General features: G+C 37.1%; 2 protein-coding genes across 4 annotated transcripts; both read left to right on the forward strand.

Annotated features, from left to right (window-relative positions):
• The first annotated feature begins 4,832 nt into the window (after positions 1-4,832).
• LOC306863524 (myelin-associated neurite-outgrowth inhibitor-like) lies at positions 4,833-11,172 on the forward strand. Of its 2 annotated transcripts, none has more exons than XM_079406903.1 (7): positions 4,833-4,986; positions 6,350-6,438; positions 6,581-6,664; positions 7,551-7,693; positions 7,780-7,957; positions 8,042-8,161; positions 10,171-11,172. In XM_079406903.1, exons 2-6 carry the CDS (start codon positions 6,369-6,371, stop codon positions 8,149-8,151), a joined length of 585 nt encoding a protein of 194 aa, XP_079263029.1. In that variant the 5' UTR covers positions 4,833-4,986; positions 6,350-6,368; the 3' UTR covers positions 8,152-8,161; positions 10,171-11,172. The 2 variants fall into 2 exon arrangements, with proteins under 2 accessions (XP_079263029.1, XP_079263030.1); XM_079406904.1 differs by having other exon boundaries at positions 4,840-4,986; positions 9,951-11,132.
• Positions 11,173-13,187: 2,015 nt separating this feature from the next.
• Positions 13,188-21,837, forward strand: LOC306863506 (cAMP-responsive element modulator-like). 2 transcript variants are annotated; one of them, XM_079406878.1, is made up of 4 exons: positions 13,188-13,401; positions 13,483-13,645; positions 20,111-20,261; positions 20,785-21,837. In XM_079406878.1, the coding sequence occupies exons 1-4, from the start codon at positions 13,357-13,359 to the stop codon at positions 20,927-20,929; spliced, it is 504 nt and encodes a 167-aa protein (XP_079263004.1). In that variant the 5' UTR covers positions 13,188-13,356; the 3' UTR covers positions 20,930-21,837. The 2 variants fall into 2 exon arrangements, with proteins under 2 accessions (XP_079263004.1, XP_079263005.1); XM_079406879.1 differs by lacking the exons at positions 13,188-13,401; positions 13,483-13,645 and adding an exon at positions 17,846-17,958.
• The last annotated feature ends 349 nt before the right edge of the window (positions 21,838-22,186 follow it).

Consider the following 22,186-nt stretch of genomic DNA (forward strand, 5'->3'; position numbering starts at 1 on the left):
ACCCGGATGAGAGAGAGAGTGATAGAGACAGAGTGAGAGAGCGATAGAGAGAGTGTGAGAGAGAGAGAGAGAGAGAGAGAGAGCCAACCCTAACTGAATCAGAAATCAAATGTCTCCTCTTTGCAGATGATTTAGTCATTCTGTCAAAAACAAAAGAGGGACTACAACAGCTCCTCGACATCATAGAGACATTCAGTCAAACATGGGCTCTTAGAATAAATCTAACAAAAACAAAAATCATGATTTTTCAAAAGAGAACCAGGTGTAAGGAAAATAAATACACTTTCAGAGCAGGAAACCGGGTCCTCCAACACACCCATGAATACACCTATCTGGGACTAAAAATCAGCTCAACAGGAAACTTCAATCTGGCTGTGAATGCACTTAAAGCAAAGGTACTGAGAGTAAATCTATATATATATGAATGCACTGAAAGCAAGGGCACTGAGAGTAAATCTATATATATATGAATGCACTGAAAGCAAAGGCACTGAGAGTAAATCTATATATATATGAATGCACTGAAAGCAAAGGCACTGAGAGTAAATCTATATATATATGAATGCACTGAAAGCAAAGGCACTGACAGTAAATCTAAATATATAGGTTGTTTGCCTATATATATATATATGATCAAAAATACAATTCAGTATGAAATTCCAATTCAAACCTGGCTAAAAATCCTAAAAGCAATAATTGAACCAATTGCACTATATGGCAGTGAGATATGGGGACCTCTAAAAACCCAAGATTTCTCTAAATGGGATAAAGAAGAAATTGAAATGATGCACACCCAAATTTACTGGAAAGATTCTGTGTTCTCCTTTGTAATTTTAGAATCATTTTGCAGAATTCTGTGTGTAGGGCTTCTGTTGGATGCCTGTCCCATCTAGTGTAGCTCTGATCACTGAGTGGACCCCAAACCTCAATACAGCGCTATGGGCTGAATTACACTATCAAAGATTTTACACCAAATTGGAAGCGGTATTTCAATATTTTGGAATTTTTTCTTGATTGCGTATAGAGCTCTTCGAGCTTTATCTTTGAGAGCATTCACTGCCGTACTGAAACTCCCCGATGCAGTGATGATCAGGCCGAGGTAAGTGTACTGCATCATGTGTTCTAGAGCGGTGCTGCCTAGACTAAACTGGTATCTGTGTTCCTGACATCTGGGCTTTTTCTGAAAGACCATAATGTTGGTCTTTTTGAGGTTTCCTGCCAGGGCCCAGTTCTGGCAGTAGTTCTCCAGCAGGTCTAGGTGCTTCTGTAGTCCCTGTGGGGTGGATGACAGCAGCACTAGATCATCTGCGTACAGCAGAGTGAGTCCAGGGGCTGTAGACTGTTCCAGCTGCACCGCTAATTCATTAATGTGGATGTTGAACAGTGTTGGACTCAGGCTACAGCCCTGCCATACTCCTCTCTTCTGGGAGAAGAATTCTGTATGTTTGTTGCCAATTCGTATTGCACATTTGTTGTTTGAATACACTGATTTAATAATGTCATAAACTTTACCCCCTACACCACTTTGTAAAAGTTTGTAATATAATCAGTCGTGCCAAATAGAATCAAATGCTTTTTTTAAATCGACAAAGCATGCAAATATTTTTCCGTGTTTAGTCTGTTTTACGTGTTTATTGATTAGGGTGTAAATGTGGTCAGTAGTTCTATAATTAGGAAGAAAGCCAATCTGACTAGGACTCAGGACACTGTGTTCGTTAAGGAAGTTTACTATTCTATTGTTTAAAATACTGCTAAATAACTTTACTGCTCACACAAATACCTCTGAAATTATTAGGTTCTAATTTGTCTCCACTCTTGTGAATAGGGGTAATAAGTCCCTGGCTCGATGTCAGGAAAACAGCCTGAACTAAGTACAAGGTTGAATAATTTGAGCACAGCTGTCTGAAGCTCAGGTGTGCTGACTTTCAGCATTTCACCCAGAATGTTGTCAGGGCCACAAGATTTTTTACATTTTTGGCTTTTGAGTTTTTTCATCAATTCTTCATGTGTAATTGGGAAGTTGAGAGGGTTTTGATTATTTTTAATTATGTTTTCATAAGTTTGTAGACTTTGTTTGATCTGATCAGAATTGTTAATGAGTTGTTTTGGATGGATTTCTTTATATAAATTTTCAAAATGTTTTGTCCAAATGTTTCCATCTTGTATTGGCAAGTCTTGAGGTTTTGTTGTGCTCAGATTATTCCACATATCCCAGAACTGATTATGATTTATTGAATGTTCTATTTCTTGTAAACTTTTGGTCAGATGGTGTTTCTTTTTTGCTCCGATAGTGTCTTTGTCACAGGACGCCGTGAAAAGCACCGTGGAAAGATAAGGTCAGGGTCCAAGTGCAGGTAAGGTGCTTCTTTTAATGAAACAAAAAGCCCAACACGGCACAAAAAACAAAACAACTACCTTTCCCAAACATACACATGCAGTAACAATTAATGAACCCAGGCAGAGTGGTGAGAGAGGGGAGACGATATAGTCCGTGGCAATGGGGAACAGCTGCGGGTGTGATGAGTGTGACAGGTGTGTGTAATGGTGTGTGTGATGTGGCAGGTGTAAGTGACTACATGAGATGAGTCCGGGAGGAAGGGAGATGAGGACCTCTGGTGGCGACAGGGAGAAGCACAGGGCCCGGACTCATGACCTTTGTATTGTTTTAATATTGAACAGTATTCAGTTCTTATGTCAGCGTTGTTTGGTTCTTTATGTTTCATATTTGATCATTTTCTAAGTTGTTTTCTTAATGTTTTGCAGTCTGAGTCAAACCATTTTTCATCTTTTGATGTATTTTTACTACATTGTTTTCTTTTCTTTTTCAACTCAGTTTTGCAAGCTGCTTTTTTATATATGTAATTTATTTCATTATAGCCAAATTAACACCATCTTTAGTTGTTTCAAATTTTTTTTTAATAAATGTAGTGATTAGATTTTTCATTTCTTCAGAATTGAGGGCTTGAATAAATTTGTCTGTGCTGTCTGAAGCCCATCTGTATCCTGGTTGGATTTGATACATTTTACAGGTTTTGGGTATGTTTTGTGTTAGTGAGTGATGTGTTTTAATATAAATGTTAATTTGGTTATGGTCAGAAAGTGGAGTTTGTTATTTGACAGTGAATGCACTGAAGGAGGAGGGGTCCATGTCAGTGATGGTATAGTCAACTACACTAGCTCCAAGACCTGAACACCACGAGAACCTCCCTAAAGAGTCCCCTCTGATCCTGCCATTAAGTATGTACAGGTCTGAGGATAGAGAGTGATAGAGAGAGAGAGTGATAGAGAGTGATAGAGAGAGAGAGTGATAGAGAGAGAGAGAGAGAGAGAGAGATAGAGAGTGATTATTATTATATAATAATACCTTTATTTAGTTTCATTATTACTATTATTTTCTCTAAGCTTTAATAAATGTTCAGAAATTCTAAAACACTTTCTATGTTGTTATAATGCTTTGGCAATACAAAATGTATAGTTTTTGTCATGCCAATAAAGCTTTCTGATTTGAATTGAATTGAGCGAGAGAGAGAGAGAGAGAGACTGAGTGATAGAGAGTGATAGAGAGAGAGAGAGAGAGATAGAGAGTGATAGAGAGATAGAGAGAGAGAGTGATAGAGAGAGAGAGTGTGATAGAGAGTGATGGAGTGATTTAGAGAGTGATAGAGAGAGAGAGTGTGATAGAGAGTGATGGAGTGATGTAGAGAGAGAGTGATAGAGTGATATACAGAGAGGGTGATAGAGAGAGAGAGAGAGAGAGAAGATTCCGTCCCTCTACCGGCTGCCGCACTCGTGACTTCATCATCACACCATCATCATTAACCCTTTAGGAAACAACCACACAAATACACACTAAATAAATACACGTGAGGAAAAGCCTGTCATATCAACCATGTTGAAGTAAAACAATGAACACTTTTATTATTCATAAATGAAAGATTCTTATGTACTTTATCAGACTGCCTTACTAACATATTGTCCCTTTTACAACTTTCCTAGTTCAACCCAGTCTTTCCCCCTAGAGTTTAAAATACTACTACTAAAAATACAACAGCAATGCTATATATATATATGTGTGTGTGTGTGTGTGTGTGTGTGTAAATGAATTAATGAATAAATGAATGAAAAGAGAGCATAAACTAACAGTCTTCAGCTTTAGTATTAAACTGAATAATACATATAGCTTTCTATTTCTTTGAAAATTGGTATTTTGTTGGAAAATTTACATTGTGTGTAAAATTTAAGCAATATAATTAATAAGATTAAAATGCACCTCGTTTTTAATATTGTTACCATACTTTTACAAGATAACATTTTCAAAAACACTACTATAACAGTTGCCGTTCTTGCAAGGTCTTTTTGCCTTATATATAAAAGGTAAAAAAACAAAATTTAATTTTATATAAAAAAAATAAAATAAAATCTTAATTTTGGCATTGTCTTATTTTATTATCTGCCTGTTTAGCTTGAAGAAAAAATTGGAATTAAAAAAAAAAAAATCATCAAAATTTCTGTTTCAAATGAGTTTTTTTAAATGACAGTTGATTTGAAGTTGTTTTTAAGCGGAAATAATAAACAACTGCAAACGTAACAACCGTACAGCGTGGTACAAACTAATTTTACAATGTAGAATATCTTAAAAACGTAAAACCGGGTAAAACTGAAGTAAATAACGTTAATAGACATTTTTACATCATTTAATGTGGCTGATTTTATTGCGTGTAACTTTATTTATCAATAACAACTATTCAGAACAAATCCAAAAATAAAAAAATTACATTTTTTAATCAAAAGTCCTCGGCAGTCACTTCCGCCCGATTTAAATACGTTCTTCCGCTTCTTGCAAAGGAGGAAGTGACGCACGGTGCTGCCAGGGCTCGCTGTGCTGATCGTTTCGTTTGCAGCCGACGCAAGAGCGCGAGACAGACAACATAATCAGATACGAGCGAAATACTGGATTATTCGCCCGCTACAAAAACCCCAGCGACCGTATGTACCTACAGTCACTGTCCGGTTGAGATACATCGCTTTAGCTGCCCATCTGAGGGGGGTTTTGTCTGGGGGGTGGATGGAGGAGTGGGACATGTAGTGAATTGGGATAAAGTGGGATGCGAGATGCTGCTGTTGGCCTGTAACCCCGAGCCGCTGTGCTGCATCCCGCGTGCACAATGTCACGTTTATTATTATTATTATTATGATGTGTTTGAGCATCAAAGCACGATCGTCTTATGCAGTGGTGCAAAAAGCTCTTGTTTTATGCATGCATGTAAAATATTAATTGGCCGACCGGTAGAGTCAGTTTACACTCGGGACCTCTGGCTCATTGAAAGCCATACTTGTGTTTCAGAGGAGCCCGATGTATTGAATGCAGTGCGTTTATGCGCATTATTTGCTTTGTATCGGATTGTTTTTTTCCCCCAATTGCATTGGATTATATTTTGATGCATAAACTGCATGTTTTAAATCTCATAAATCGGATGCACTCAACCAGTACGAGCAGAAACACGTTGCATCTGACATCAGCATGCGCCTTAAAGGATTCTTATTGATAAACTCGACATTTTTCTTGATGAAATCATTGATTAACACAGGATTTGCCATTTTGCATGTTACTGAACTCATGCAATTTGAACTGAACTCGGCTTTGTGTTCCCGCACATCGATTTTGATTGACAGGTGATGTAGAGTGTGACTTGAGGTCATAGAGGGACTCGTTATAAAACACCTGTTACACATGACTGATAAAACTGCATAGCACCCCCCCCAATGCACTGTTCTTTATCCTGACCGATACTGATTATTTAAAATGTGCAATAGTAATTATTATATACTGCAATAATCATTAATTTATCATTAGGCTACTCTGATAAAAAAAAAAACAGCAACAAAAAATTATCAATCAAAAAGTCAATTGTTTAAGTGACATTTTAAATAAATTTTATCAGGTGCACTGTTTTTCCTTGAGAATCTTTAGCATATGGCATTTGTAAACTTTTTAAAAATATTTGAATAATAGAAATGTAAAAATATCAGTCAAACCAATTATTGGTCTGTTTGCACATTTAAAAAAAAAAATCCCTCTACATTTTTACTGAAGTAGAAACTTGCTGTGTTTGTTAATCTATTATTAGTATATATATATATTAAAAAAATATATATATTTCCATATTTTATAGCTAGTTTTTTTTTTTTTGCACCAAGTAGAAACTTACTCTGTTTGTTAAGGATCTATTATAAATTAATATACATATATACCTGTATTTTTCCCAAAGAAAAGTAATGCAAAATACAACTGTCTAGTAGGTCATTGTTTAGTTGAATGTAACGTCGTCTTCTGTTCTATTCTTCAAAGGTGCTGAAAGATAAACATCATGAATCCTGTTTATAGCCCTGCATCACCAGGGGTTCCTTATGCCAACCCTAAAGGAATAGGATACCCAGGTAACCAGAGATGATCTCTGACTCACTTGCATGCAATCGATAGGACGTGTCTGGAGTTTTCACACCATATGCAATTAAGTTCCAGCACAATGTCTTCTCTGTTATTGTTAATTGCTGTGATTTATTTTTTCCTCCTGCACAGCGGGATTTCCTGTGGGTTATGCAGCGGCAGCTCCAGCATACTCCCCCGGCATGTACCCTGGCGCTAATCCAGCCTTTCCCACAGGTAAGGGAAGCCCAAACTCTCTCTTTTTCCTGTGCTTTTCAGTTTCCAAGAAGCCAAAACAGAGATTTTGTTACATGGATCTTCTTCAGTCAGCCAAAAAATATATTTTAGCCCGGTCTGGATCAGCCTTCTCTTTTAGATAGAATAAATCCTTTTGTGAGAGACTTTGAGCTTTGTATCTCTGCAGATCTTATACACAGCTACAAACTAAAGAAAAGGAAAACAAGAAATCGCATCATAAGACCCCTTTAACATGTTTTAAGAAGCTAGAAAGTGCAGTTCTTAGGTTACAGCTCACATTGTTTTTAATTTTCAGTGTTATCCTTCAACATTTTTGTGCCTGAACTCATCAGTATGTCTTAAAGGCATAGTCCACCCAAAAATGACAATTCTGTCATCATTTACTCACCCTCCTCAAGTAGTACCAAAACTGTATGACGTTTTTTTTCTTCTGCAGAACATAATAGAAGATATTTTGAAGAATGTTGGTATCCAAACATTTACTTCCATTGTTTTATTCCATATTCTGGAAGTTAATTTGATTACCAACATTCTTCAAAATATCTTCTTTTGTGTTCCACAGAAGAAAGTATGTCATACAGAGGTTTTGAAGGACATGAAAGTGAGTAAATGATGATGGGATTTTCATTTTTGGGTGGACTATTCCTATAAAGCCAACTTGACATGACATTATCCATTTTGCCTTTGGAATCTTGCATATTTCCAGATAAAACTAGATGTCCTTGAAAATATAGGGTTGTACCTGATTTTATCCAGTCACTTTTTTTCCACAAGATCAATTTTGATGTGATGCTCACTTTTTAGGAGCATTGCTGTTGCTAGAAAATTCGATTATTGCTTGGTTTTCTTAATGTCATCTCTACAGGTTATGCTCCCGGGACCCCTTTCAAAATGGCCTGCTCCCCAACAACAGGTGCTGTACCCCCCTATTCCTCATCACCTAATCCTTACCCTGCTGCAGTCTACCCCATGAGAAGTCCCTACTCCCAACAGAACCCCTACGCACAGGTAAAGCAACATAAATCTGGAGGTTATGAAATGTATATAATGTCAAACCTGCATTTTGTTAAAATATTGACTTTTTTCCATTGCAGCAAGGCACTTACTACACACAGCCCCTTTACGCAGCGCCGCCGCATGTCATTCATCATACAACGGTGGTCCAGCCCAATGGCATGCCAGCGGCCATGTATGCCCCTCCCATTCCCCCGCCCCGCCCTAATGGAGTCGCCATGGGCATGGTAGGAGGCACCACCATGGCAATGTCAGCTGGTGAGTCTCGTCCAAATAATCCACTGAAATTCATACAGTTCAAGACGAAATAGTAAAAATGCATTTTTTATTTTTTCTCCTCAGGGACATTATTAACTACTCACTCTCCAACCCCAGTTGCGCCCCACCCTTCAATGGCCACGTATCGTCCGTCTGCCACTCCCACCTACAGTTACGTGCCCCCGCAGTGGTGAACATGACACTGTAAGTGCAAATTCCACATTTGCCAGCTCTTAAGGTGCAGTCACATTTACTGTTGTAAATTTTCCCAGGCGAAATCCAGTCAATAGGAGTCTACGAGATATTCCCATTGGAGAATTTGGGGAATTTCATGTGAGGATGAAAGATTTCCTCACGCAGATTTCGCATTAGGTTTAATTGGTCATGAAAATTTGCTGACAGAAAGATCCTTGGTTTGAAAGTGACTACAGGTACATCTAAAAAAAAATTCTTGTAATTTATTTCAAAAAATGAAACTTTCATATATTTTAGATTCATTACATGTAAAGTAAAACATTTCAAAAGTTTTTTTGCTTTAATTTTGATGATTAGAGCTTACAGCTCATGAAAGTCAAAAATCAGTATCTCAAAATATTAGAATATTTACATTTGAGTTTCAATAAATGACCATCTCTACAGTATAAATTCTGGGCTACCAAGCCACTTCTGAAACAGAAACAACGTCAGAAGCGTCTTACCTGGGCTGTGGAGAAAAAGAACTGGACTGTTGCTCAGTGGTCCAAAGTCCTCTTTTCAGATGAAAGTAAATTTTGCATTTCATTTGGAAATCAAGGTCCCAGAGTCTGTAGGAAGAGTGGAGAGGCACAGAATCCATGTTGATTGAAGTCCAGTGTGAAGTTTCCACAGTCAGTGATGATTTGGGCTGCCATGTCATCTGCTGTTGTTGGTCCACTGTGTTTTCTGAAGTCCACAGTCAACGCAGCCATCTACCAGGAAATTTTAGAGCACTTCATGCTTCCTTCTGCTGACAAGCTTTATGGAGATGCTGATTTCATTTTCCAGCAGAACTTGGCACCTGCCCACACTGCCAAAGGTACCAAAAGCTGGTTCAATGACCATGGTGTTACTGTGCTTGATTGACCAGCAAACTCACCTGACCTGAACCGCACAGAGAATCTATGGGGTATTGTCAAGAGGAAGATGAGAGACACCAGATCCAACAATGCAGATGACCTGAAGGCCGCTATCAGAGCAACTTGGGCTTCCAGTACACCTGAGCAGTGCCACAGGCTGATTGCCTACATGCCACGCCACATTGATGCAGTAATTCATGCAAAAGGAGGCCAAACCAAGTATTGAGTGCATAGAAATGAACATACTTTTCAGAAGCCTGACATTTCTGTTTAAAATATCCTTTTTTTTATTGATCTTATGTAATATTCAAATTTTCTGAGACTGAATTTTGGGTTTTCATTATCTGTAAGCCATAATCATCAATTTCAAGAAATAAAGGCTTGAAATATTTCACTCTGTGTAATGAATCTATATAATATGGGTTTCACTTTCTGAAACGAGTGACATAAAATATTGACCTTTTTCATGATATTCTAATTTTTTGAGATGTACCTGTATACATCCATATATATACACGTTATTACCCATGCAGATTTCGTATCAGATTTAGTTGGTCACGCAAATTTGCTGCATTGACTGACAGAAAGATGTTTGGTTCAAAAGTTACTTCATATGTCGTTAAACTTTTGACAATAGAAAATTTGCACAAAAGATTTCCCCTTGTAGATTTCGATTTGGGATAATTTTATGAATTTGAAAAAAAATTCATTTCAATTGGAGACTACACCTTTTTTAGACCTTTTAAACTTTCAGTTGGTCAAATGAATTTGCTGTGTTGTCTTACAGAAAATGCTTGGTATAAAAGTGTTTATACATTGCTACGCTTACGCTATTGACAGTAGAAAAATTTAGTTTGTGAAATTTGGGCACATTTTCATGGGCGAAATCATTTTAATAGGAATCTACGCAACTGATGAAAGATTTTCCCATGCTGATTTCACATCCGGTTCTGTTGGTCAAGCAAATATGCTGCATTGATCATCAGAAAGATGCTTGGTTTGAAAGTGACTTCATGCATCACTACACTATGTGACTGCATCTTTACTGTATTTATACTCCCAAAATAATCTGATTTTGTTGGTCCCTGTGTGAAATAATTGTCTTTTTGTTGTCTTCAGGTCAAAAGATGGTAGATGTGCATTCTCACTGTCCAGTATTTTTACAATTGGAGCTTGACACTACAAGTGTTATCAGCCAGTTGCTCATGTGAATCCGACTCCAGTTGGCAGACGAAAGGAAAGTGCATCTTCCCAGTCCGACTCCGTTACTACTTCCCATCCTTCACTCATTCTGCAACATATCTCACGGCCGAAGACCAGACAAGCTCTTCATGCTGAATTGTGTTGTGTGGACTGTCTTGCAGTTTTTAGCTAACTCTTTAATTGGTGAAACCGGAAGGGAGTTGGAATTAGTTTTATTGGAATACCTATTGAACCTATTGAATGCATGCATATATTTAAAAGAGGAAAAAAGAAACAAAAAAGCAACCGCGCTAGCTCATTCTACCAGCTATGACAGATGCTAAACCATCAGCAGTTATATCAAGCAAAAATCCAAAGGGATGGGGAAAAACAACTGTATATTATTTCATACAAAATAATAACGTTAGCATTTAAAAAGCAACATTTTTTGTTATTTTTCCTGGTTTTAATTTGGGTATTTGTAGCTCCAGGCATGGTTTGTCTTCTCTGGGTGACGGTGTGTTTGTTGCTGCCGTGCCCTGATGGGAAGACGGACCCTTAGGGTTTGTGCCTCCGCTTCATATGCCTGTTTTTAGTTGATAAGTTTTTATCACTCTACATGCTCTCGCTGCAGTTAATTGTTGCACTAATTGCCTGTGTGTGTACATAAATTGGTTGATTGAGCTGTATTGGTGCTGAGAGCATGCTAACTCATTTGTGTACCTCTGGTTTGGTTTTCTTAACTTTTAAAAGTCTGATTGAAAAATTAACATTGGAATCCAAATTACACCGTGACTGAATTTACTGTCTTTTTACTTTATACATTGCCTATGTCACTTCGGTTAAAGAATGTTTTGTAATGTTTCATGTGTTTTTGTTTTGTATTTTCAAGAAAGACCAAAAAATAAATACAATAATAAATAGGAGTTTTCTAGTTTCATTTTTGATGTACACCGATTAAGGACACTGTTCCAACAGTCATGGAAAACATGGCTTTTTTCTATGTTTACTAACAAATCAGTCTGAAATTATTTTTAAAATTCTTAATCTAGTAATTTGAATTTGAGATGTAAGTTATTAACAAATTAATAATTTACCATCAATGAAACCACAAGTAATTTTAAGTGTTATTGCCATTTAATATTATTTTCTGAAATATAAAGTACATATGTGACGAAGTTGTTTTTGCAACGTTTACACGGTCCGAATCCGTTCATTTCGTTCACTCCTGATCTAGTACACTCAACTGCCATACACTATATAGTGAACGAGTGAGCGATTTCGGATACTGCACGCGTGTCAGTTTGCATAAAGCCTCGCGCTCGTTAGTAAATTGACCGTTAACTTACTCGCCTCATCGTGTAGCCGACTCGACTACAGTACTCGGTCAAATTACCTATTAAACACCTCTCTCTTAAAAAAACAAGGTAAGACATGGTTAAAACGACAATATTAGTGTCTACGTTCAACGAATACGTTAACTGTTTTTTTAAGGCATTTAGATCACATTTCGTATTTGTTGTTGTGAGAGAGCTAATAATATCATTGAAAAACAATATTCCAGCACACAATTTGTTTTGAAACCTAGCCATTAATCATATACTCCTCACACCTTAAAATATACGAATTATTTAAACATTTACGTATATTTAGCTCAACTGATGGACAGTTTAATGTGGACTAAATCTTTGTTTTTATAAACGATAATAATACATTATATGCACAATAAGACACAATATACGTTATTATTATTATTAAAAAGAGTGTGTAGCAGGGATTTTTTAAAAGAAATCTGTTTAGTTTAAAGCAGTATGGATGCAGGTCAACCAATCACTCAGTCTGCAGAATAGGAACAGGTAAAATTGACTAGCTAACGTTACTGGCTTACATGTCACTGTCTTTACTACTAATGGGTCAGAAACACACTGCCTCTGGTCACAAGGGTTCCCATTAAAACTCAATTGATCATTTATAGTAGTGCACAGTCTCCTCTGAACAGCTTGGCAGTGATTTGTACAATTATGTAGTGCCTCAGGGTGACTAAGACGGTGTGGGTTCAGATGTGTGTGATCTGGTCGCACATGTGGGTGGCAGGTGGGAAACGGCGTAGGAATTACCTTGTGTGTGTGATCTAGACCTCACGGATTACTGTTTGAATTCATCACAAGGCCTATGTAGGCTAATCCTATATATCAGGGCCCAGCTCATAACTCGCCGATTTAGGAGAAAATCGTAAAAAACAATGGGCGTGTCAATCCTAAATTTAGGACTCCTCAATTTTTGCTCTAAGAGTATTTCACAAAGCGTTAAAACTAGCTCCTAAATCTGTGAAAGGTTAGGAGTAACGTTAGTGAAGAGGACTCCTAAGTCACAAACTATTCCTAAAATGGCTGTTGCCTTCAATCTGCCTCTGAACGTAAAAATTTTAGAAACATTTGATGATAATAACCTTTTAAAAAAGCATCACCTTTTGTTTTGGAGGTCCCCTTACCAAAAAGTAGTATACCTCAAATTTATGCTTTATGTAGTAAGTATACAAATATCTGTGTACTAGTAGTATACTTGTAAGTGTAATATTTCAATACTCATTGGGACTAAATTGTCCCACTTTCTGGTATAGAAAAGTGTACTTTTAAGTATAATAGAAGTAAACTGAGTACACAACTAGTTTACATCAATGTTTTTAGCTTGTTTTTAATATACATTTATAGGATAGTTTACTTATTAAATACTTGTAGTAGCATTTTTAGTACACTAGTATATAAGTATAGTCTCAGTAAACTACTAGTTTAGTAGTTTTATACTGCAAGTATACTCGTAAGTTTTCTTTAAGTGAACTTTACATCATACTTTAAGTATACTACTATGTCCCTAATTGGGTATTAATTTGTATTATATTTTGTTTATATGTTTTGTTTATAAAATCATCACAATAATCTACAACACAACTCAAGTCAGTGGATTTGTTTCTTACAAACACACAGCTTTAAATTCAAAAGATGTCAATTGATGGACTGGAGTCGTGTGGATTTCTTGTGGATTATTGTGATGTTTTTATCAGCTGTTTGAACGCTCATTCTGACAGCACCCATTCACTGCAGAGGATCCATTGGTGAGCAGGTAATGCAAAATTTCTCCAAACTCATCTACATCTTGGATGGCCTGAGGGTAAATTAATTTCCGGCAAAACTTCTTTTTTGGTGAGCTATTCTCGTAATAATCAAAACATGTCTTTTGATTTTTCCTCAGGCACCATTAGTAATTTGCAAAGAGAACACAAAAGGGGATCTACCTGACTCTTCAACCAGTACTCATCTTGGTGACTCTCCAAACGATGAAGATGCAAAACAGAAGTTGGATGTTGAGACATCCGCAAGAAATATTTTCAACAATAGCAATGCAGGCCCTTTCAGTAAGATGTTTCAAATACATATTTCACATGTACTGTGGCCTCAAAAACTATTTAGATGCTTTTGCATGCTCAAGGCATTCTTAAAAATGTATAAATGCCATTGCATTCTATAATAATATATCAAACCAAATGGCATCCCCACATAAATGATACTAAACTAACATTACTTTTCTGAGACATTTTTTACTTTTTAATCAGCTGGTTAGAGCCCTGCATTTTGGCCCGGGCCCGACAGGCCCCGACTTTTTTACGCCTCTAGGGTTGGGCTTCGGGCCAATTTTCACGTCACAGTTCAGACGCGGGCCGGCCCTCGGCCCTGTTTTGGGTTTCTCCTTAATTTTATATTGTAGACATCCATCGAATAGTGATGAAAAAAATTGCCATGCTGGTGGAGACAAGACGAGACCGTGCTCAGACAGCAAGCAGTGTCGGCCCAGATCCGGCCCACATCTGGCCCACATGGATTTCACACGGGCCAGATGTGGGCCGGATCTGGGCCAACACTATGTTGCTGTCTGGGTGCTGCCTCGACTGAGAGCAGCTCGATGGTGTTTAGTGTCCCGCAGCAGGTGCGCAAGTGACTTCAGCGCAGGTGCGCAAGTGACTTCAGCACAGCTGAAGAGTACGGTGGCCGAGAAGTGCAAAACAAATCACGATTCTGAAAACAAAATAACAAATTACAAACGCAAATGCAAATCTAAAAAACAAAATAACAATTCAGAAAACACAACAACAATTCCAAAAACATAACAATTAGAAAACACAATGACAAATCCGAAAACAAATTAACAAATCAGAAAACAAATGAACAAGTCAGAAAACACAACGACAAATCCGAAAACAAATAAACAAGTCAGAAAACACAACGACAAATCAGACAAACCGAAGAGGTAGGTATAGTTTGAGACAGCGCCATTGGTTTGGCAATAGATTACTCATCGCTGATTGGATGAGACATCTGTCAATCAAGGTGTACAGGAAGAACGAGAAGAAGAACAGCAGAGTCAACTATTGACTGTCAGCTCTAGTGGCGCAGATGGTAGAACATGAGTCATTGTGTTTTTGGACGCCATCGACCTGGGTTCGAGTCTGCCTTTTGCTGAACTTTTTTTCTTTCTTCCTTTTCAAATCTCGTATCACATCGGAAAGTATTAGAAACACCCTCGCATTAGCGTTTTTTTTTGTATTCTGATTCAATGGTAATATAATACAGAGTACAGTGTTGTAAATGTACATGCATGTGTGTTTTTATGCAGCAGCTATTTGCACTGTGTAAATAGCGATAGAGCCTATTTAACTAAGTGCAAATACGTATTTACACTGTTAAAATAGCAGGATTTTGTGCTATGTATACTACTTGTTTCAAATAGTGGCAATTATCTGCACCTCAGTATTGTAGTAAAAAAAACAGTATGCAATAATAACGTATTGAGTGTAAATTATAATTTTAATTCAAATGGATGCCACATTATTGGTGCAATAAAGCTGACGCTGTCAATAGTTGATTCTTCTGCTATTCTTCTCGTTCTTCCTGTACACCTTGATTGACAGATGTCTCGTCCAATCAGCGATGAGTAATCTTTTCCCAAACCAATGGCGCTATTAGGTTTAGGGGGCAAGCACTTTTTCACACATGGCTGTGTGGGTTTGGATTTTGTTTTCCCTTAATAAAAAAAAACATCATTTAAAAACTGCATGTTCTGTTTACTTGTGTTAACTTTGATTTAATATTTACATTTGTTTGATGATCTGAAACATTAAAGTGTGACAAACATGCAAAAAATTAAAATAAATCAGGAATGGGGCCAACAATTTTTCACACCACTGTATATGTATACAGTGCCCTCCAAAAGAATGAGCTTTAGTATCGAGTACAGTATTGGAAGTATTGGCCAATTCCTTTATTTTTGCTGTAGACTGAAAACATTTGGGTTTGACATCAAAAGATGAATACGAGATGAGAGATTAACATTTCAGCTTTTATTTACAGGTATTTTCCTCTGGATCTGATACACAACTTAGAAGATAGCACCTTTTGTTTGAACCCACCCTTTCTTCATGTTACCAAAAGTACTGGAACAGATAGAATTAACATAGATTAAAGTGAAAAAGACTTAATATTTAGTTGCAAATCCTTTGCTTTAACTGCATCAAGCCTGTGACCCATTGACATCACCAAATTTTTGCATTCTTCTTTTGTGATGCTTTTCCAGGCTTTCACCGCCGCCTCTTTCAGTTTTGGGGGGTTACTCCCTTCAGTCTCTTCTTTAGCAGGTAAAATGCATACCCTACAGGGTTTAAGTGTGGAGATTGACTTGGCCAGTCTAAAACCTTCCACTTCTTGCCCCTGATGAACTCCTTTGTTGTTTTGGCACTATGTTTTGGGTCATTATCTTGCTGCATGATGAAGGATCTCCCAATCAGTTTGGTTGCATCTTTCTGTAAATTGTCAGACAAAATATTTCTGTAGACTTCTGAGTTAATTTTGCTGCTGCCATCATGTTACATCATTAATGAAGATTAATGAGCCTGTCCCAGAAGAAGCGATGAAAGCCCAAGCCATTACATTACTTGTGTAATATGTACTATAATGTACACCTGTGTACACTGTGTTTCAGATGAGCTTGTATGTTTGGGATCACGAGCAGATCCTTTCTTTCTCCAAACTTTAGCCTTTCCATCACTTTGGTCCATAAAACCTTGTCCCAGAATTTTTGAGGCTCGTCTCCTATTCTTCTTGCTAATGAGTGGTTTGCATCTTCTGGTGTAGCCTCTGTACTTTTGTTCATGAAGTCTTCTGCGAACAGTAGATTGTGATACCTTCACTCCTGCCCTCTGGAGGTTGTTGCTGATGTCACACAGTTGTTTTAGGGTCTTTCTTTACAGCTGTCACAATGTTTCTGTCATCAACTGCAGATGTTTTCCTTGATCTACCCGTTTGAGGTGTGTTACTTAGTACACCAGTGGTTTCTTTCTTCCTCAGGAGATTCCAAATGGTTGTACTTGCTATTGCCAATGTTTGTGCAATGGTTTGATTGATTTTTCATCTTCTCTCAGCTTCACAATTGTTTTTCACCCATAGACACCTCTATGGTTTTCATGTTGGTTACACGTCTAACTAACTATAAATGCAGTCTGCACGGATCTGAAACTGAGCGCAGACATTCAGTGCTATTTATTGTTTGAATAATCAATTAATAGGACACACCAGGGCAACAAAACACACCTGTCAGTCACATGTTCCAATACTTTTGGTAACATGAAAAATGGGTGGGCAAATAAAAGCTGAAATGTTAATCTCTCATCTCATATTCATCTTTTGATGTCAAACCCAAATGGCCTTATACTGTTTTATATATATATATATATATATATATACACTTCCGTTCAAACATTTAGAGTCAAAAATGTTTTGAATGTTTCAGAAAGAAGTTTATGCACACCAAGGCTGCATTTATTTAATGTAAAATACCATAAAAACAGTAATTGTTTAATATTAATAATTAGATTTAAATAATTAATAATTAATTTTTTTTTAAAAACTGTTTTCTATATGAATATATTCTAAAATGTAATTTATTTCTGTAATGCAAAACTCAATTTTCAGCATCATTACTCCAGTCTTCAGTGTCACATGATCCTTCAGAAGTCATTCTATTATGATGATTTGCTGCTCAAGAAACATTTCTTCTTATTATGAATGTTGGAAACAGTTGTGCCAATTAATATTTTTGTGAAAACTGATACGTTTTTTTCAGGATTTTTTGATGAAAATATTAATTGGTGTATATATATATATATATATATATATATAGATATATATATAAACATTTTGAATGTATAGTGTAATTTGTTTCTTTTTATTTTAGAGTTAAAAGTGATCCATATATGTTCCTGACAGTTTTCATGCAATTCACAGCCTACCAGGAAGCTCATTTGTTTTTCAATTTAAAGACTCCAAAAACAATATCACATGACATTATACATAATGCATCTTCTTTTTGTTGAAATCAAAATTGAAAAGAAAATCTAAGGACAGTCCTACACATAGGCAGCTTTTAAGCATAAAAAACTGCCTTCTGTAGCTTGCTTCGGTCCGGCACTCTGTCGGATGTGTGAATGACGGCAGAGGGGGGTGGGGAGAGGGAGGGTTGGCTCCGCTAGCCACTGCGTTACTGACATCAGGAGGCTAATGATGTCATAGTGATGTCAATGGTTGTGGTTTGGGCAGCATTGCATTCTGACAGCAGAGAGAGAAAGACAAGTTTTCAGCTTACAGTACATGGCTGTGACTGGAGATGAGACAGAATCAGGTACGTCTGCTGTTTTCTGACATTCTTATGCGGTTTTTAAAATCTCAGTTTAGTTTGGCTGTTTTTGAAATTGATTGGGTCATTTTAAATTTCAACCGACTGTTCAGAGAAACAGCATTTCAAATGCTCAAACAAAACTTTGAAGTTTTGGTAGAGACACAAAGAGATTGTACTGAGAAAACGATATATGATTTGTATCGAATCTGTTCTCTCCTTATATTCTTGCGATGAATCATCTCTGCAGCATGCAACAGGCTGAAAGAATGAAATGTTCAAATTTTTGGCTTCCTGTTGAGTTCCTCTGTAGCTCTCACTCGTTTCTTTCAGCACCTCTCTCTCTCTCTCTCTCTCTCTCTCTCTCTCTCTCTCTGAACCGTGTGAATGCGCTGCCCACTCACAGTGCAGCTGACGTCATGTTGTTTCCTGGAATTGGACACCAGCAGGGAAATGTAATGCTGAATGGCAAATAAGATGTACATTGACGTCAGTTCAGAGTCATGCTGTAATTACAGGCAGCTCCTTTTGCGAGAGCAAGACTACCAGATTAATCATCTCTTATAATACGCTGCAGTCTCCAGGGAGACAAAGAGAAAGAGAATCAGGCACATTTAAAGAAATGTTGCTGTGCTTTTTTTTTTCCATTGTTCATGGAGCTTTGTGAAATGTTTTAACTTGTTTCAATGAAGAGAGATAAAAAAGTAATAACTTTAGTAACACAGTTTTGTAACTGTGACCACATAGTTTGTTGCTACTTAGGGAAATTGAATCACTTTGTTTTCATAAGAGCATTTCACCCTGCACAAATACTGTATGTTGGAGCTCTTATTGGTGTGAAATCAAGTTAACAACCACACCACGAGTAGATCTGTGTATAGTCTACCACTGTGACATACTCAGAGGTCACACAATGTGTTTGCTGATCTCCAGTGGGTATTAATTCACCGCCTTTGGTCCTTGCAGACGTTTGATTTAGTTGATTTTTAGGCCTGTTTAGTAACATGGTGATATTCATGGGCTCATGACATCAGAATGAACTCTGTGACAGTATAATCTTTTGCAATATGTTTCACTTTATTTCTATTATATTTAAGCATATGCATTTGGATACATTCTTATTTGAGACAAATATCAATGTCATTTTAGATTAACCTCTCTGATTATATGTTTTCTGACTCTCAACCACAATGACGTCTAAATGTCACCACTAAAGGGTCACCACTACTTTGCTTGTGAAGTGTGTAATTGTGTTATGTGGTGGATTTGAACAAATTGGCCAACTCATTTCAAGAGTATAATTTTCCATAAATTTTGTTTACTAGCAGTGTTGGTATGTTTCAGAAAGCAGTAAACATAAAATTACTTTTATATTATGTTGATATTGGGGCTCAGTCCAAAACACCTGGGCCTGGAAATTAATCAAAAAATTCCAGGCTGATCCCTCAATATAGAGAAAGAAAACATTGTAAGATAAATACTAGTTTCAGGAACAGTTAGATGTCAAAGGTATTAAGTCATTCATCTCTGCCTCATGACATGTTTATTGGAAACTGCCAGGGTTTTCACTTATTCTCGAAAATCTGGAGTTTTGTAGTGCATGTTATGGGAAATGGGAGAAATGCTTTCAGTAAATGTCCTGAAATTAGTTGTTCTTCTTAAAGTATAATGTTAACTCTACTCTTTCTTCATTTTCTTCCTTTTTTTTCTTTCTGTCTTTCTTTCTTTCCTTACTTGCTTACATACTTACTCAATCTGTTGGCACCAAAGAGCTTTTAGACACTTCACAATACACATGTATTGTTTGAAAACTGTTGTTCTATCATAGCATGGCTAGAACACCCAAAACAGTTATAACAATAACCACAATATCACACTTCCTTTCACTGATTAAATATTGCAGGTGTGGGGCTTACAAAAATGATATGGAATCATTGTGAGAGAGTTTTGTGCTAGTTGGTTAAACAGTTTTATTATTTTGTAAAGAACAGTTACAATTTATTGAAAATTTATAAATATTATTAAAATATTTTTGTGGAAAGGCCAGTGAAAATATTCTGAACATTAACAAATCTGAACTACTGGCCTGACTGGGCCAGCTGAAAAATGTTACCGGAGATGGAAACTGGTTAACTAATGTGTTGGTGTGTTTTTGCAGCCACCACTGGAGGTATGTCTGCATATCAGATTTCCTCTCCTGCATCTGGCCTTTCCCAAGCAATGGACGACTCACCCGGCTCTCTGCCAAGCCCTCAGCAGCTGACTGAGGAAGCATCACGTAAGAGGGAACTCCGACTGATGAAAAACAGGTAATGCCCAGCCGCCCTTCCCCATTCCAGAATTACCACTACATTCTGTAGCCTAAGAGCATGAAATCATTATAGCAGCTCATTGCAGTCCAAAATGGTGTGTTGCTTGGTCTATCCCTCAGTTCTTTCTGCACCTGAGGCCTTACATGTTCTTCAGTTGCATCCATTTGTCTGCTTTCAACTTCTGATTAGGTCAAAAGCTGGCATTCTTTGCTTGTAGCCTATCACTGCATCATGCTTGAGTATGAAAATGGTGTCTCAGTGTGTGGAGCATGTGCTAAAAGCTTTCTTTGTTTCATGACGATGCTTAGAATGGAAAAACCAAGCTTGTGGAATCATTTGCGTTATACATGCAACTAAAAAAACACTCATCCACAACTCAAGTTTTCCCGGTTTGGACTTGCTTTTACAAGCTTGCCACGATGATGCTCTGCAGTTCTGACTTGCATGAAGTGGAACCTGTAAACACAATGTAAGATTTACAGTATTCACGCTCACAGAGCTTCTCTGTTGTTGCTTCCAGGGAAGCTGCCCGGGAATGTCGGCGGAAGAAGAAAGAATATGTCAGATGTCTCGAGAACCGAGTCGCCGTGCTTGAAAAACAAAACAAGATGCTTATTGAAGAACTCAAGGCTCTTAAAGATCTATACTGTCACAAAACCGAGTAACAACAGTCCATTGCAAACCAAAACACGAAAGACTATACCGTTTACAGAGCACACGCGCTTTTCACATAATAGCCAACGCTCGTAATAAGGTTAAGGTGACAGCTGCATGGTTGTGTCGTCTCGTGTGCGAAAGATGGTGACGTGTGCATGTGTGTACGCTGGAGGCCCGAGTGCTCCAGAGCCAGTCAATGTGGTGTGTTGCCCGTGTTGCTTGTGCTTTTGCAGGACGGCGGCCAAAGAGTACAGATGCAGGAAGAAGGACTATGTGCGGAGCTTAGAGATGCGCATTGCCGTCATTGAAAACCAGAAGCAGAAAATGACAGAAGAGCTGGACGGTCTAAGGCAAATGTGCCCTGGAAAGTCCAGTTCAGTTTAGTGGCACACTAGACTGCTGCTATCAGTTTTGATTCTGTTTTACTGTAAAATATTGTTGTCATATGTGTGTTTTATATCTTCTGAGAAAATTGAACCGTAGACCAGCACTGCCTGTTCTCATTAGGCTTTTTTGAAGATTTTATATTGACAATTGGATTATATATTTCAAATATCTACTTTAAGAGAAATATTTAATTTAATATCAAAGGACTGCTTATACGAGTCATTCACAAACACACCAGCTCCAAAACTGATATGAATATAGCTACTGTATATACTTAGTGTAATAAATATAGGATAAACAGATATGTGTTGTATAGATGAAGTGTTTTTGTGATTATGGCATATTAATTCAAAGTTCAGTTCAAAAATGTAACTAAATACACCAAATATTATAACAAATATATATTCTTGAATCCTTCCTGGTGGGTTTTCAAGTGGCACAGTCCTTCAGAGTTTACATTGAGACTATCAGCACAGTTTTATGTTTATCTTTAGCTTTTGTTGAAATAAATTTATCTAGATCTCCATTTAATGGCGTTTTGTTGTTGCTTTTTATGTTGCGAGATCTGTGTTTGGAAATGTTTCACAGTGCAGTTATTAATCACTGTAACTTAATTATTATTATTATTTTTGTAATATAATTACTTTTAAATGTTCTCTGTGTATTTAATGCTAATTTGTAAGACATATGGACTAATATAATAATAACGTCTTAGCATTTTAGCACATGAAGTAGTGTATTTTGATTTCTTACGATTACTCAAGGCATAAAGCAAGTCCGGTTATTAAAACTTTACAAATAATTTCGAAATGTTCAAGATATATTTTACAGATCCAGTTTAACAGCCAAAAACAAATCTTTTGTATCTGTGTGTAGAG

The sequence above is a fragment of the Barbus barbus genome, assembly GCF_936440315.1.
Source record: "Barbus barbus genome assembly, chromosome: 44".
In the NCBI taxonomy this organism is placed as follows: Eukaryota; Metazoa; Chordata; class Actinopteri; order Cypriniformes; family Cyprinidae; genus Barbus; species Barbus barbus.